Below are 16,338 nucleotides of genomic sequence, written 5' to 3'. Positions count from 1 at the left end.
GGGCAGTGAGAGGATTCACCAGAGACAGAGTGGGGAGCAGAACAGGCTGACTGATGAAATACACTGCTGAGGGGAGCAGCGGGCAGGTCAGGGAGGTCTGCTGCGCCATATGGGTCACCTCCCTGGCAGGGGATCCACCTTGTGCTGCAGTGGCTGTGATAGCCTCACAGTGCTGTGTTTCAACCTGCTGTGTCACCAGGGAAGGCCCATCCATGACATTTTATAAGTCAAAAAAAAGAAAAGAAAATCAGAAATGCTATGGGGCTTCCCTAACTTCTAAAGAAGTTAAATTCTACATCTTTCCCACATGGTCCCTTGGTGTTCTCTGAGCCAATTTGACCATTGATCTGACACAATACGGCATTTCTTACACTCTCAGGAGCTTGGGCTGATGCTCACATATCAGAAACACTGCCCCAAAATTTCTCTTAGCCCATTAGTAGAATCAACAGGCCATAAATGTCTAGGCATCCTTTGTTTCTTTAAAGCAGAGGGCACACAATGGGGTCTCAGATCTCAGATTGGACCAGCAAACCCTTTAGAACTAAGACATTTTAAAAATCAAGTGATTTCATATACAAAAAGCTCAGATTTTGGATTTTCATGTAAAGTCAGCAGAATGAGGGCTTGATTTTCCCCAAGGAGGACATTAGCTGGATGCTTGAAGGGAGCATAGCTGCCGTTGTTTGAAGGGGTGTGTTCTCCCAAGTCATCATGGTCCCCACCAGACTCCACTGCTCCCCAACACTCAGGCCAAGGAATTGTTGCAGTTTTTATGATGTTCACACTATTGTTTTCATTATTATCAAGGAAAACGTTCTCTATAGCTGTCTATCTCAAATGCAGAAACATGAGAAGAGAAAGCCTTGTGATATATCTTTTATCTGGCTGCTCTTACTTAACTCTCTACTCTGACTAGTCCTGTAGGTATTTCAACTCCATTCCCTTAAGAAACTAATCACTATTAATGGCTTTTTGCTCTTTGGGAGGGAAAAATAATGAGTCTTAGTGACCTGGAAAAATTCCAGACAGATTTACCATTTCTTTCTTGGTCTCATTGTTCCCCAATACCTATAAATACTTTGTTCTTTAAAGAGGAAGTCACAAAATGAAGTCTCAGATCTCAGATTTGGTGATGACAATATTTACTATTGAAATTCTGGGATTTTGAATTCTTCTGGACATGATAACCTGGCTTGATGGAAATTTTAATATTTGATGGGACTAAATATGGAATAATCAAATGTTAAGATATTGAATCAGAAAGGTTAAAGCTTTATTGTAAAGGTTAACATGTCAATGAAGTAAATCAAGCTCTCTGTGTGATTTTGGTAAAGTGGTTCTGATTAGTGGGACTTTTCTCCTTTCTGAACTTTTTCACGTGGATGACTTGGAAATAAATGAGTTAGAGTGCATAAAATGACAAATTCCTGGTTATGGATCCATCCAGTCCTAACAGCCTATCACAAACTCCATTCAGACTTCTGTTCCATTTGTCCTGACTTTTACCTTCTCTGAAAAAATTTGCAGAGCTGGTAGATTGCTTCCTGGCAGTCACTGCTTCCACAAAAGCCTCTGGGGTCAAGGCCAATAACTGTCACAGCATCCCCACCCCTGCAGGAGCAGGGCGGACATCCCTGGTCACTACCTGGACCTCTGGCACTGAGACAGTTTTGCTTGGCCCTCCTAAGTCTGGCCCTTCCCTTTTTGCAATCCACCCCAGGCAACAGGGCCCACCCACCTGCCACTGGATCTAATGATAATTACCTCTAGCTGTCCTGTCAGGCTTCTCCTGAAGACAGCTTGAGAGGATAATCTAGGCAGGCTTCTTGATTTAAGGACAGACAGAAAGTGTCCTTAAAAATCAATATGTTTAACGATATTCAGTATTAATATTTTAAGTCTTAATGCATAGAAAAAATAGTTGCTCTCTTGTTCCATTTGAGATGCTATAGCAAAATAGACTTTTTGGTTCAGGTGACAGTACAATTCCTAGTTCATAGGTAACTGTCTTGCCACTGTGTGTCCTCAACGTGGGAGGTGGACAAAGGCTTCTGGGGTGTCTGTTACTGTGATGGCTCTAATCTCACTCATGAGGAATATACCTTCATAACAGAGTCATCCACTAAGCATCTGCCTTCTTACATCATCACCTTGGGGATTATATTTCAACATACAAATTTTGGGGGAGGAAATAGAAACATTCAGTCTATGCAACCTCTACTCTTATCTCAGCTTTTGCAATTTTTTTTGAAGATGTGCTTTTACTTATTTATTTATGCATAAAAGAACTAACTTGTAGGCCAGAGTTATGGGTGGGTGAGGGGGGCGTGAGAGGATTCATCAGAGACAGTGGGGAGCAGAACAGACAGATTGAAATACACTGCTGAGGAGAGCAGCAGGCAAGACAGGAGAGGTCTGCTGCGCCATGTGGGTCAGCTCCCTGGCCTGGGATCAAGTGCATGTTGCAGTGGCTAGTGAGTGATAGCTTGATAGCGCTGTGTCTTTAATCCCTGCACCAGCAGGGAAACCCAACTTTTGCAATTCCGACATAGTTGATAGAGAGGGAGGTAGAAAAGGCAAGAGAAAACTCAGCCTGGTTGAGATGAGCACAAAGTAAAATTGTAGCCCCATTTATTCTTCAGCACCTTTGAACTAGTCTGGAAACTATTATCGACTCTATTTTATACATGAGAAACACAAACCCAAAGAGTTTAAACGACTTGTTCAAGCTAATAAGTAGCAAAACCCAGATGTTTCCTTCTCAATTCAAGTTCAGGGCTTTTTCTCTTCTCTTTCTTATCCTCCTAAACCCAGCCTGTGAATATTGCAATGAATCTTTAATCCTCAACTCACTATGAATCCTATGGAATAATTGTTATAACTAAGAAACAGCACAGTTTGCATTTTAGGCACAAAAGCCTGAAATCCAGAGAAATAAGGAATTTCAACCCAAAACAAAACTGAGCCCTTCCAACTACAGAACAAGACCTTGTCCCATCCCTCTAGTCTCAGTAGCTGTACGTGCCTAATTAAGAGTTTTATCACAATATAATTTTTGGTTGTTTCCCAGTGAAAAATCAACGGTACAATCACAGTAGTGATAAATGCCATGCAAGGCAGCTCTATTGAGTGACATGAATCATTGCACAGCCTTTTTAAAAAAGTGAAAATGGTGCTGTGCTCACCTTCCTGGTGCTTCCTCACTCAGCAGTGAAGGGGTGTGGTTCCAGCTCGCCATCATCTGAGTCTATGCAGGAATTGCACGGAGACCAGAGGTAGTATTAACACTGATGTGCCTGTCAGCTCCTGAAGACAGACAGTTGCAGCCTACTTACCTTTCATCCAGGCCTGAGCTACTGAGATCACTCTGGCCCTTAGGAAGGCAGGTGGTATCTTTCACTATCTCCCGCAAGAAGCCTAAGGAAGCAAAATACAAGAGTACAAAAAGTGAAACACTTCTTGACTATTAACAGACATCATTTCTGTTGCTCAGTCTTGCAAATGTTAATGTAACAACCAGTACTTTGCTTAGACGGAGCTTAAGATCATGGTCTTTGGCTCACGCTGCCTGAGTTTACAATGTAGGCGCTGCTACTTAGGATTTGTGTGATAGCAGGCATGTTATTTAACTTTTTGCACCTCAGTTTGCTCCTCTATTATACAAGAATAAGAAACAGTAATACAAATGGCACAGGGTTATTATCAGAATTAAATGAGCTAATACTTAAAAGACACCCTCCAGTTCAGGCTCTTATTATCTCATGGCCTGATGGCCTCTGTGACTTCTTGGCCGTGACCTTGATAGACCAGCCCATTCCCTTTTCCAGCACACATCTCTGTTGCCAAATTGCCACAGCAACACCTCTCAAAAGCATTCTTCTCATCATGTATGCCATTCATACCTTTGCAAAGAGCTTACTCTACCTTCATTTTGTCCATTCTATCAAATCTGATACCTTTGCCCAGGCTCCCATGTGTGATCAAGAGAATTCTCCCTATTTGTTTTCATTCCAGGAAATCAATGTGCTGTGCTCATCACTCCCCTGACTTCTACCACCTACAGAGTGGACCACATATCCGCCCTACGCTTCCAATTATATACTTGACCACTCCACATTTTCTTCCCCCTTCCTTTCCATTTGTCTTCACCAATTATTTCAGAACTCTTATTAAACATTCACTCCAAGTCCTGTCTTTTACTGCTTTATCTGACTTTCGTGTGTGTTGCTTTATGGCTATCTACCCAGCAGTTTTTATGTGAAGGTTCTTATTTGGAGAGTTTACTATTCACAGCCAGGAATAGCAGAGAATTTTCCATTTTGAGGCGGGGGTAGTTATATATGGGGGATCAGCCCAGAGTGCTGAGGCTGATAAAATGTTCAGCATGACGTGGGCCCTCACGCTGTGTTATTCCCTGGTTACAAAAAGGTGGCTCGATCCCCTGAAGATACCAAGGGAGAAAAGTCCTTAGGAGCCTCTAACTGGAGCATAGTTTAGAGCTTTCCAGGGAGACCCAATCAGAAACCTGCCTCCTGTATTCCTGTGTTTCATGGAAGTGCTAAAAGCTAGTGTATGAAAAAAACAGATTAACTGTGACTATTTGCACTGTTGCACGTTTCTCTGCTGCTCTGAATGCTTGTCTGGTTTGCATTACGATTTCCTTCCTTGCTGGAAAACCACATAGACTTTCTCCCTTTCTTTGGAAGAAGTGGGACCTGTTGGAAATCTGAAGCTCCAGGATTCAAATGCAATGGGCTTGGCTGTGGTACTCTGTAGTGCATTTCTTGACAAGCCCTGAAAAGACCATTGAATTCTGGCCTGTGCTTTTTCTGCAATGTTTGGATGTGTTTCAGCTGCAGTGTTTGGCTGGATAGAGTGATCAAAATAGAATTTTTTTCTTCCTCAGCAATTTTAAGTTACAATTTCATCCTTTACTGTTAAAATTGAATTTTTGACTATTCAAATAAATACCTTCAAGTACAGTAGAATCATACTTGTTCACAAATAATCTTTTTTTTTTTTTAAGAAAAAGGATTATTAGTTATTTACATATACAAGAGCTGGGATGTGTAGGACACAGATGTGAGGGGACAGAGGATTCACCAGAGACAGAGTGGGAAGCAGAACAGGCAGATTTACTGAAATACATTGCTGAGAGGAGCAGTGGGTGAAATAGTAAAGATCTGCAGTGCCATGTGGGTCACCTTCCTGGCCAGGGATCAAACTCGTGCTGCTTTCTATCTTTAAAAATTGCATTATTGGGCCCTCCCTGGTGGTGCAGCGGGTTAAAGCACAGCACTGAGAAGCTAAGGCCACTTCTGCATGAGTTCGATCCCCGCCTGCCCCGGAAGTGACCACATGGCGTGGCAGACCTCTCCTGACCCGCCCGCTGCTCCCCTCAGCAGTGTACTTCGTCGATCTGCCTGTTCTGCTCCCTGCTCTGTGTCTGGTGAATCCTATAACCCTCCACATCTCTGGCCTGTACCCCAGTTCTGTATGAATAAATAAATAAACCTTTTTAAAAAATTACATTATTGTGAAAAATGTCAAAATATAAGCTATTTGTACTATCCTACACAAAAAACTGGAAGATATTTGGTGACTTTGCAAAAGAATAACAAGTTCCATTAGGGTTTTTTTTTTTTAATTAGATACAGTAATTTCGGAAGGACTTTTACTTATTACTTATTTCCTATTATTAAACTGTTATCTCTAGTAATCTCTACAATGTCATAGCCTGGTGCATATGTGGTGGGCTGGGGGCTTGATGCTCTGTGTAATAGGCTATTGTTCTCTGGTAATCTTCAAAGGACTGCTGGCCTTTGAATCTGTTCCATATCTAAAATTCTAGCTTTAATTATCAGATTTGTCTGCTTTTTTTTTTTTTTTTCTTGGCGATTAAGGACAGGAGAGGCTGAAATGTGTTTATTATTCTGCAAAATCCTTGAGACGGGTAGGATTCCAAATGTTTAATTTTGTTCTGGAAATAAGAGCTGGTCAAATTATAGACTCTGTTAAGCCAAGAGAAGGAAATTAATAAATCGAGAGCACAGTCACTGAGTGACACGACATAAATGGCTGTCCATGTGGTGCGCCCCACTAAACAGCCCTGTAACTCTGCCTTTCAGGGTCCCTGCAAGTCATGAACAAAACAAGAAAGATCATGGAACATGGGGGGGCCACCTTCACCAACGCCTTTGTCACCACACCCATGTGCTGCCCCTCCCGATCCTCCATGCTCACCGGGAAATACGTGCACAACCACAATGTCTACACCAACAACGAAAACTGCTCCTCACCCTCATGGCAGGCGATGCACGAACCCCGAACGTTTGCTGTGTATCTTAACAACACCGGTTACAGAACAGGTAAAGAGGAGATGAACTTTCTTACCTATAAACCTCTGGTAATGCATCCCTGACACAGGATGACGCATTCTGTGATGAAATAACTGAAATGCCAAAAAAAGGCCCTAAGTGGAAGTTATCTAGGCTCTTCTCTTCTCTGGTAGTCACCTCCCCAGCCTTTTTACTTTGCTCCGAATAACATACCACTGAGAGTTCCTTAAACAAAAGTCATGACTCTCAGTGAACACATCATCATCAAAGTGTTTTACCCCCAGAACACCCAGCAACTGGACTTTTCTAAGACAACCTGCAATAGGTACGTTTTCGTCCAATTAACCTGTTTACCTCGACTCTCAAATCCCTAGGGATTGTAGCGCAGCTTGAGGAACATTGTCATAAATGTTGGTAAATTTCTACAAATTGTTTCAGTGAGAAGTCATGGGAGTGGGGTAAGGTTCAAACTCCTTAACCCCTACCGTATGACCTGGGACATAACAAATTATCAACATTTTTTATTGAATTAATAAATAGCTGAATGAATAAACCAATGATATGGACTAGCTCATAAGAATTAAAACATCATTACTAAAGCATATTGGAAATGATTTTGAGGTTTACAGATTCTCTATTCTGAAATTTTTAAATAAATTTTTTCAGATAAACATATTCTCTCAAATCTCTTTTAAAAATAAAATTAATCATTTGATTGGATGTGAGAAATATGTAGGCTTTGCTTCTTTGCAGACCATCTTGTGGACATTTATTACTTGTTATTTATGGATAAAAAGATTGATTGTACATATGAAAGTATCGTCATTCATAAGCAACCCAAGATCTCTACATACCAAGGATATTCCTCTTGTGAATCAAGGGGGTCTGCTGATGCTAAGGAAAGAAACTAGGGTATTCAAAGTGCCTTATCTTGAGTGTGCTTTCTCACAAAAGTGAGTTAAATTTATAGCTCCATTTATCTGAGAGCCTTAAGCAATTTGCAAATCCATCAAGCATCCCTGTAGGGTTCATAGACAACAAATATACTTGGCACTATTTTATGGATGAGGTGGGGATTTCAAATAATATGTGGCCAGCACAGAAGCAAAATCAGAATTAGTTCCTGATTTCAGCCACCGAAGTATGTTTTCCTCATAGGAAGCACACGAAATCAGTGCCTTTCAACATCTAACCCCTAACACCCTTATAATTTGATCCCTGGGAGCACACACAGAATTTGAAAGATAGGGGCTTTCAGATATAGTGTGTAGTGACACAGGAACCCTGCCAGGATTTTGAGCAGTCAATTAAGTCTGGCTGGTTTCTAACAAGGTTATATCCAGGAAGGGGGAAAAAGGAGATTACTAGGTTCTGGAGAAATAGTGCACATACTGTGACAATAGCTGGCAATATCATATTGTGTACTTGAAATTGCCTAAAAGGGTAGAGCTTTGGTGTTCTCATTACAACAGAGCATGGCAAAAGCATGAAGTGATAGATATGTTGATTTGCTTAGTGATTGTAAATATTTTGCAATGTCTATGTATATGAGACTATTCGTTATACCTTAATAAACTTGTGTATGTGATTGGGGAGGTGAGAGTAACTTGTGTTGTATAACCTCCTCTGCACTAGATATTTCAGCTAAGATGTGTCAACTAATTTTTTTTTAAGATTTATTTATTTATGCATACAGAACTGGGGTACAGGCCAGAGGTGCAGGGGCAGTGAGAGGATTCACCAGAGACAGTGTAGGGAACAGAACAGGCTTATTAATGAAGTACACTGCTGAGGAGACCAGCGGACAGGTCAGGAGAGGTCTGCTATGCCATGTGGGTCACCTCTGGGGCAGGGAATCGAACTCATGCTGAAATGGCTTTAGCTTCTTAGTGCTATACATTAACCCACTGCACCACCAAGGGAGGACCCGTGTCAACTAATTTTTACAACAAAACAGGATTTGACCATGCTACCATGTTACCAGAGAAGAAATGAAGACAGGGGTGTTAATTGTCTAAGGTTATAAGGTAGTTGGCAATAGAATGAATCTAGCACCTCTCTCCAAATTCCTTCCTCTTTTCATTATCATATTTCTATAGCTCCCCACTCGAGAGTGTCTTACAGAGACACATGAGATATAAAAGCATATAACACAATTAGGGCTTTGGCAAATGAAAAGTAATAGTAGTTCAAACTGAGGCAAAGTTTGCATGCCATGTATATCAATCTCAGGCTCTGGAATTGCAGAGAAAGATTGCATTTTCGAAACTAAGCTTCCAAATAGCAAAAACAAAAAGTGCAAAACCATTCATTACAAAGCTCATTTGGTCACCATGACTAAAACATATCAGTTGTTTCTAAGAAGCATGGTACATCTGGTACTTGTTTTTATCTGTACTATGCTATACTCACCCTCCAGTGGATTATAAGAATTTGAATGTAATTCAGAGATTACTTAGATCGATTTCTTTATTATCAAACAGACAAACTTAGACCCACAAGAAGATTAAGATGACTTGCTGAAGTGACTGACACATGTGATATTCTAATAGAAAGAACAGGTGCTAGGACCTTGGCCTTACTTAACCCATACAGTTAGGGTATGACCTTCAGGGATCTCTCATACCCTAACTGTATGGGTTAAGTCTGGGATAAAAGCTATAATTCTTTCCCATGATAATGGTCATTACATTTGTGGAAACTAGAGGGAGTTTTATCCAGGGAGAGGAGATTTGTTCCTGGGAACATCAGCCTAATTCTGAAGCCAGTCTTTAGAATTAGAATCAGCCCCAGGTGTCTAGACTCATAGGTAATAATGGAATTTTCTATAAAGTAAAAGGAATTCTTTAAGGGAAATAGGGCTTGTCCAAATACTTAGGAATTGACACAGGCTGACAGGCACTCAGGAAAATTAATTTTTATGTGTCCATTAATAAATAAGAAAAATAAGAATTGGAATATGAAAATGACAATGATAGAGATCATATAAATTAAGCTTTCATGGGAAAATACTGAAGGGTTTCAAACATTAAGAAGATATCTTTGTGACAGTACTTTTGCTCCAACCAGGAGCAGAGACCCATTTGAAATATACAAATAAACACATCAGGATAGCAAGCATTTTAGGAAATTAACAGAATTGGTAAGTAGATATTAAGCCAACATAATTATTAATGAGGCACTAAACTAGTGTGGGGGGAAGTCAATGTATAAAAATTTTATTATTTTCCTCATAATGGATACATTATTTGGAACATTTAGCTGAAACCTAAGAAAAATAATGAAGGAAGCTGAAATGTGTATTATATAGAAATATCTATCTAGAGGGAAGCACAAACAGTGATCCATTTTATGAACAATTCAGAGAAGACAAATTACTAAGAGGCTTATTTTGGGAGGCATCCAGAATACGTGGACTTAAACAAATCGATCCAATATTATATTTACCATTGTATGACATGATTTTTCTTTTTCAGAACTGAGGCATGTATTTGGACTGGCTACAGTCTCATTTTTCTAACTTTATTCATGGAAAATATGACTCTCTAGCAGCCTAAGTGTTCAAAAATAGGGGAAATATAGTAATGTGTCTAATGCATTTTATGTTCTGACAAGTAAAGTGGGAATGATATTGGATTATCTGCCATAAAAATAAATATCCTCCTTATCTTTCCCACTCCCCAAATATTTAGTTTATATTTCTAGTGAAGGCATGCACATGAATGCATAACCTAGGATAAGTTTTTAAGTAAAAAATAAGGTACCACATTTGAAAGGAAGCATCAAATGTTAAAAAGAAAACCCTAAAAGAAGACTGAAGAAGGCTGAAGTCAGGTCCTAATTCTGTCTTTAATTTACAGAGAACTTGTAAAGGCCAGTTTTAAAACCTATATAATGCAGAGATTAGATACAAATGATGCCTAAGACTTATTTCCCAGTCTACTAAATTGTAATTTCCTTATAATCATTGAAATTATATATCAATCATTCTGTAGTTTTCAAATTATAATCATAATATTTAACACATAAAATCACACTGGAATTAAGTTTCAGTCATATTAATTTTTCATCGCTGTGGTGAAAGGAGCAATATTTAATTGAGATTGCAATAAATCTTTTTGTGAAGAATTCTTTTGTAACAAGATAATTTAGGCAAATTAGGCAATTTTCTAATTTCATATCGTTTAACATTGCAGAATTTACTCATTTTACCTATGGCAAGTATATTTCTTTGCTTTCAAAAATGGATTTTCTTGAATGTAGAATTCACTTAAAGTAAGATAAGCTAATATACTTATTTTTATGAATTAGGATGTTACAAATTTTTTCTAATATGGATTTTACCTATGGCAAGTATATTTCTTTGCTTTCAAAAATGGATTTTCTTGAATGTAGAATTCACTTAAAGTAAGACAAGCTAATATACTTATTTTTATGAATTAGGATGTTACAAATTTTTTGATAGAGCATACACATTGTATATTTTATTGAGCCATAGCATATTTAGAGCTACACTAGCCCTGAGATATAAGACCCCTATCTTCATTAGATTTATAATCCGGTTGGGATGAACCAACTCACAAATATAAACTGACATAAGAGTAAAACATAATTTTAAACTGGTTCAAACATTTGCCACCCCAAATCTATCCATTAGATAACATTTGTTATAGTAAATAAGATTTGACTTCTCCATTGTATCAGAAATGTTTCTGATAGCTACTATTGCTGGCTTCAATATACAAGCCTTTATTTCAAATAATTCAGGTATTAAATATTATGTAACTGATAGTCTTGGATAGGAGTAGCATACGTAGAGTCAACACTAATTATAATCAGGTCTTTCTACTCTTCCTCCCTGTCACCGAACATCCACCAACTTGAACAGCTGGTAAGAGAAGTGTTTAAAGGTGTCTCAAAGAAGGAAGTGATAGAGAAAGACTGGCAGATGGCATCATGTTAGTGATTACCCAGATAGCAGCGAGTTGCTATGCCAAAGGATAGAACAGTTCTACACTTAATATAATAGTGATATTATGGGCAAGAACACAAAGGCAAGGGGAAAAGATTTAATATATCTGGAGGAAAATAATTAGAAGCCTGGATAATCAATTGCAGAATTCTGCCAGGAAGCATCACTTTCAAAGAGACCAGAGGCCAATGAGTCTCAATGTCACCACAAAAAAGGCCAGATAATTTGAGGCTTACAATACTGGGAACCACTTCTTGACACGTGGGTACTGGTCTCCTTGGAGGAAGTGTGACGGCACATCTGGAATGAGTGTATTTTTGACAATCCACTAACACAAAGATATCTGAAATGAAGGGAGTTGTGAAATGAATAAGAGAGACTATTAAGAGGCTAGAGTGAATAGTTATAAGCGGAGAATTTGCAGAAAGGGCTATCGCCATTACAATGGGTAGAAAACAGTGCAGAATAACCTATCTAGTAAAACAATGAGGGAAGGGCAGGGACAACTTGGCATGGCTGACCTGAACAGAAAAAATAAAAAAAAATAAAACTAAAAGGGGCAGGAAAATATTCAGAGCTAATCAGGATACTGTAAGCCAAACGGAGAGAATTTATTGCCACAAAATCAAGTTGGAGAAAAAAGTTATGTAACTTTTCCAGACCTGTTTTCTTTTTTAACATTTTACTTATTTTTGTGCAGAAGAGCTGGGGTGCAGGCCAGGGGTGTGGGAGGTGAGAGGATTCACCAGAGACAGAGTGGGGAGCAGAACAGGTAGATCAACAAAATACACTGCTGAGGGGAGCAACAAGTGAGACGAGAGGTCTGCTCCAAATGTGGGTCAGCTCCCTGGTCCCGGATGAAACTTAATCCCTAGGCCACCCGGGAGGCCCCTCAAGACTTGTTTCATATGCACAAGTGCAGAATGCTGGAACAAGAATCCCTGGCACCGCAGAATGATAAATTATTAAAAATGAGAACATGGCATTGATATTGTGATGATAAAGATGGTCAGTAGCAGCTCTTACTAAGTCCTTGTTATGTGCTAATTATTATTTAAAGCACTTTGCGTGTGTATCAGTTTATTTTATCCTCACAACAATCCTACCACGGTTATCATTATCAATACCAATATCATCTTCATGGGTTTACAGAAGAGCAATTGGAGGTATAAAGAAATATAGTAACTTGTCTGTGGACAGACAGCTAGTAAATAGCTATCAGAACTTGAACCTGTGCAGACAGGCCCCAAAACTTTAGCCCCCAAAGTTTATATTCCAAATCACTATGGTCTTTTGCTTTAGAAAAGAAAGGAGAGGAAAGTGGAATAGAGCCCTGGGGATGAGAAGCAGGTCAGAGGAAAGCGCTGTCCAAGTTATTAAGTGGTAGGTTCCTGGAAACGGCCCCTTCTGAAGTCAGTCATCAAGCCCTGGTCTGCTGCCTGTGACTACACGTCACACTGTGTTTTGCAGAAAGAAAAAATCATCTTGTGGTTCTATGTGAAAGGTGGTTAGTCCCTGAAGACAAGAACCCCTCATTAGGAGAATTCCTGCTGCATGTAGTCAGTTCAGGGGGGAGTCCTGAGTCATAGCTAACGTGAGCCCTTCTGACACCATGTCCCACACCCGTCTCTCTGGCAGGATCCTCAAACTGTGAGCCTTTGGCAATTGACCGCTTGATTGATTCACAGATTCAACATCGAAACATTTTCATTTGACAAGCAAACAAACACTGACATGCTTCTCAGATTTGAGTCAACTCTTGGAAGAAAATAAACCCAATAAGAGAGATGAACTTCAGCAATTCTGAAGCTTTAGTCTATGAAAATATTAGGCCAGCCCACTTTAAAAATCATAATGCTAGTGAAAACACAAAATTTAACAAGTCAAAATCATTAGAGGCCCTGGACATGGGAGCCCATGAACACCAGCTCAAGAAACAAAAGTCATGGATCCTCTGTACCGTGTGCAAGGATGGTGTGTTTGCAGAGATGGGGCAAAGACAGTGCTGCTCTCAAAAAGCCTACAGTGGAAGGGACAAGAATACGGTGGATAACTCCACAAGGAAAAGAGTTGCCAAGGAAATAAAGCACCGTGGTTTTGGGGCCAAGACTGGGAATGAAATGGCTTTGACCTTGAAACATAGAGCAGGAAATTCAGAGAATAGCACAAGCGAGAGGGAAGAGGTGGGAACCAAAGCAAAGAGAGGAAACTCAGCTGCAGAGGTGGGCATTTAGCAAAGAGGTGTGAGATGGAGTTGGAAAGAGAAAAAATTTTCCAGACCCAGATTTTGCCTTGAATGGCAATTAAATTTGATTCTACAGGTAAGGAGGGTTCACCCAGAGTTTGAGAGAAGAGGGTGATATAACCAGGCCTGGATTTCAGTGAGGTGATGGTGAGAGTAGAAAGACCCTGGCAGCTGGTCAGGAATTCAGTCAGGAAACTGAGCCTGCGTGAGGGGTGTCAAGTCGTCACAGACAGAGGCCTGGCCAGAAAATGATATAGGACCCAGGCAGAACCTTCGGTGGCTGAGGTGACTGCTCGGGAAAGGGAAAGCTGGGAGTTGCCATCATAGTCAACCACAGGGCAGTTGTGACACTCAGAGAATGACAGGTTATCTGAGAGAAATAAATTTGGAAAGGAAAAAAAACTTTAATTTTGGATGGTTATATTAAAGATCAACAACAAAAAAACTTTCAGGTGAAGATTTTCTATAGGTAGCTATATATCAGAGATGAAAGCAATCAAATTTGCTATTGTATAAAGACACAGAAATAATATACAATTAAGAGTTTAAGATTCAGAAATGTGTGCTTCAAGAGCAATGTTAAAAAGTACCTTAATTTTAGGATCAGATTTCAACATGCCAATTAGTTCCATCAAAGAACTACCTTTCTTGATGTATGTAAGTACAGGCAACTCTAACACCTGTTTAATGAAGTAAGGAAGTGATTTTGACATGGAAAATATCTGCCTAGCCAGAGGACAGGGTCTTTCCCTAAAAAGAAGGATCACAGCTTAGAAAAAAAAAAAAATCAGGAAAATAAGTATCAGAAAGATTAAAACTTTGATGCATATACAATGTATCTACAGGTAGATGCAAACTCAAATACATGCACCACCCTTACATATTTACATAAAATAAAATATTCTAGTCTTTTATACATGAGTTTTAATCTAACCCACTTGATTCCTAAAAGCCCATCCTGCCTCACTCTCTTTTTCCAGCTCCTATGGTCACCTTTGGCACAGGAACAAATTCAGTCTTTTTCTACAAAAGGATCAGTAAGCCTTTCTGAAGTGACCCTTCTAGGGTGAGACATGACAGCCAAATATATGAAGTCCTTCCAGTGGCCAGGACAATGAGTCATGGAGGCTTCATGTTGCCTATAGTGTATTGTACTATAACTATATTAGAATTAGTCATCTGTGTAATAACTCTATGTTGTCAGGATTTTTATGGCCAATAATTAGGCACACACATTAATAAAATATACACACATAATATAAACACCAATAACAAAAAACACAGATACCTAAAAAATTACTAATAAGTAAAACCTAATCACATCTCATAAAAATGGAGTTTTTTGACAGAAAATTTGTTCTCTCTGGCTATGCCAAAAAAAAAAAGACAAGTTTTTTCAGTAGTATTTTTTATAATATGCACTCTCAAATAGTAAATCTTATTTTAGCACAAAGTCTGAGTCTGTAGTTCTCCAATATTTGCTCTTTGGTAGCATTTCAACCCTCACATTGGTATCTTTTCTACTTCCCACATCTGTTTAACCAAAGGGTTCATTCTACCTTTGCCCCAGTAGAATTACAAGAAACAGATGTACCCGGATACCATCATCATTATGGTGATTTTATTGAACCCAAGTCCATGTAGTTGGATTCTACTTTTATTTGGAAAGAAGAATGTGTGTGTGTCACTTTGTCAAAGTTTGTTACCACACTAACATTATTTCAGCATCTACTCTTACCTTGGTTAACTTTTGTTCTACTGTCTTTTGCAACTGACAATTTTATGCTAATGGATTTATTTATGATTAATCATTTCATGTGAAAAAATATGCCCTTTTTTCCCATTGCAGCCTTTTTTGGAAAATACCTCAATGAATATAATGGCAGCTACATCCCTCCTGGGTGGCGAGAATGGCTTGGATTAATCAAGAATTCTCGTTTCTATAATTACACTGTTTGTCGCAATGGCATCAAAGAAAAGCATGGATTTGATTATGCAAAGGTAATTTTCAGGCACTTTTACACTGCATCAATTTACTTGTGCATAATGGGAAAAAGTCTTTTTCAGTGAGTTAACCTATTCACAAGATTGGCTTTCTAGGTTCTAACAATGTTAAAAGGAAAAATTTTAAGATAATTTTAAGCTCCAGGCAAGAAAGATTCTCAAGGAACATTGATGTGATAGAGTGATTTTCCCCCCTTACTGGAATGAGAAGCAATCAGCCCTTGATGAAAGCATCATCAAGATCATCATAGGTGCCTCCACTCTTGTTTTGTGACGCTGTTTGGTCCTCGCCCCAAAGCTAGAGACTTGTTCACATAATCATATGTTCATCTTGCTCCATTTGGCTCTTCACTGGGTTGAAGGTGTATTCTGTCTTTGGCTTCAGATTAAATTTAAGAATAAGAGCAGAAGCATGCAATGATCAAAGATTGGTAAACCACATTCCTTGCCTTCACTTCTTTCTGGCCAAGCTCACTTAGGTGACAAGGACATTTCCCCATGGCAGGTAGAGCCCACAAAAGCTTCTAAGGCTGTTGATCCCAATATTTCCAAAATAATTTCATGGAAACTGAAATTAATATGCCCCATGGTGCTCTAACAAATGAACCTGAGATTTATTTCCAAAACGTTTTATGATTGCCAACTTTAAAACAATTTTCAGACTATCAGCATGAATGGGGAAAAATATCTTTGAATTTAGTGTGAACATTGGCCTAACATGTCCTATTCCCTTCTTAACATCCTCTTCTCTTTTTCATATATCTAAAAGAAGCTGA

At 39.1% G+C, this 16,338-nt stretch overlaps 1 protein-coding gene across 1 annotated transcript in view; it reads left to right on the top strand.

Moving 5' to 3' along the window:
- LOC101630127 (extracellular sulfatase Sulf-1) overlaps positions 1-16,338 on the top strand; it is a 130,606-nt gene that overhangs the window by 63,278 nt on the left and 50,990 nt on the right. The window contains exons 4-5 of the mRNA XM_012723093.1: positions 6,132-6,371; positions 15,408-15,559. Coding sequence (XP_012578547.1) covers positions 6,132-6,371; positions 15,408-15,559 — 392 coding nt within the window. The remainder of the gene's footprint in view (positions 1-6,131; positions 6,372-15,407; positions 15,560-16,338) is intronic.

This window comes from Condylura cristata, unplaced genomic scaffold, assembly GCF_000260355.1.
Source record: "Condylura cristata isolate star-nosed mole 26May11 unplaced genomic scaffold, ConCri1.0 scaffold00009, whole genome shotgun sequence".
Classification (NCBI taxonomy): domain Eukaryota; kingdom Metazoa; phylum Chordata; class Mammalia; order Eulipotyphla; family Talpidae; genus Condylura; species Condylura cristata.
Note: the sequence above shows the minus strand (reverse complement) of the source record. Positions and strands in the feature narration are given on the sequence as shown.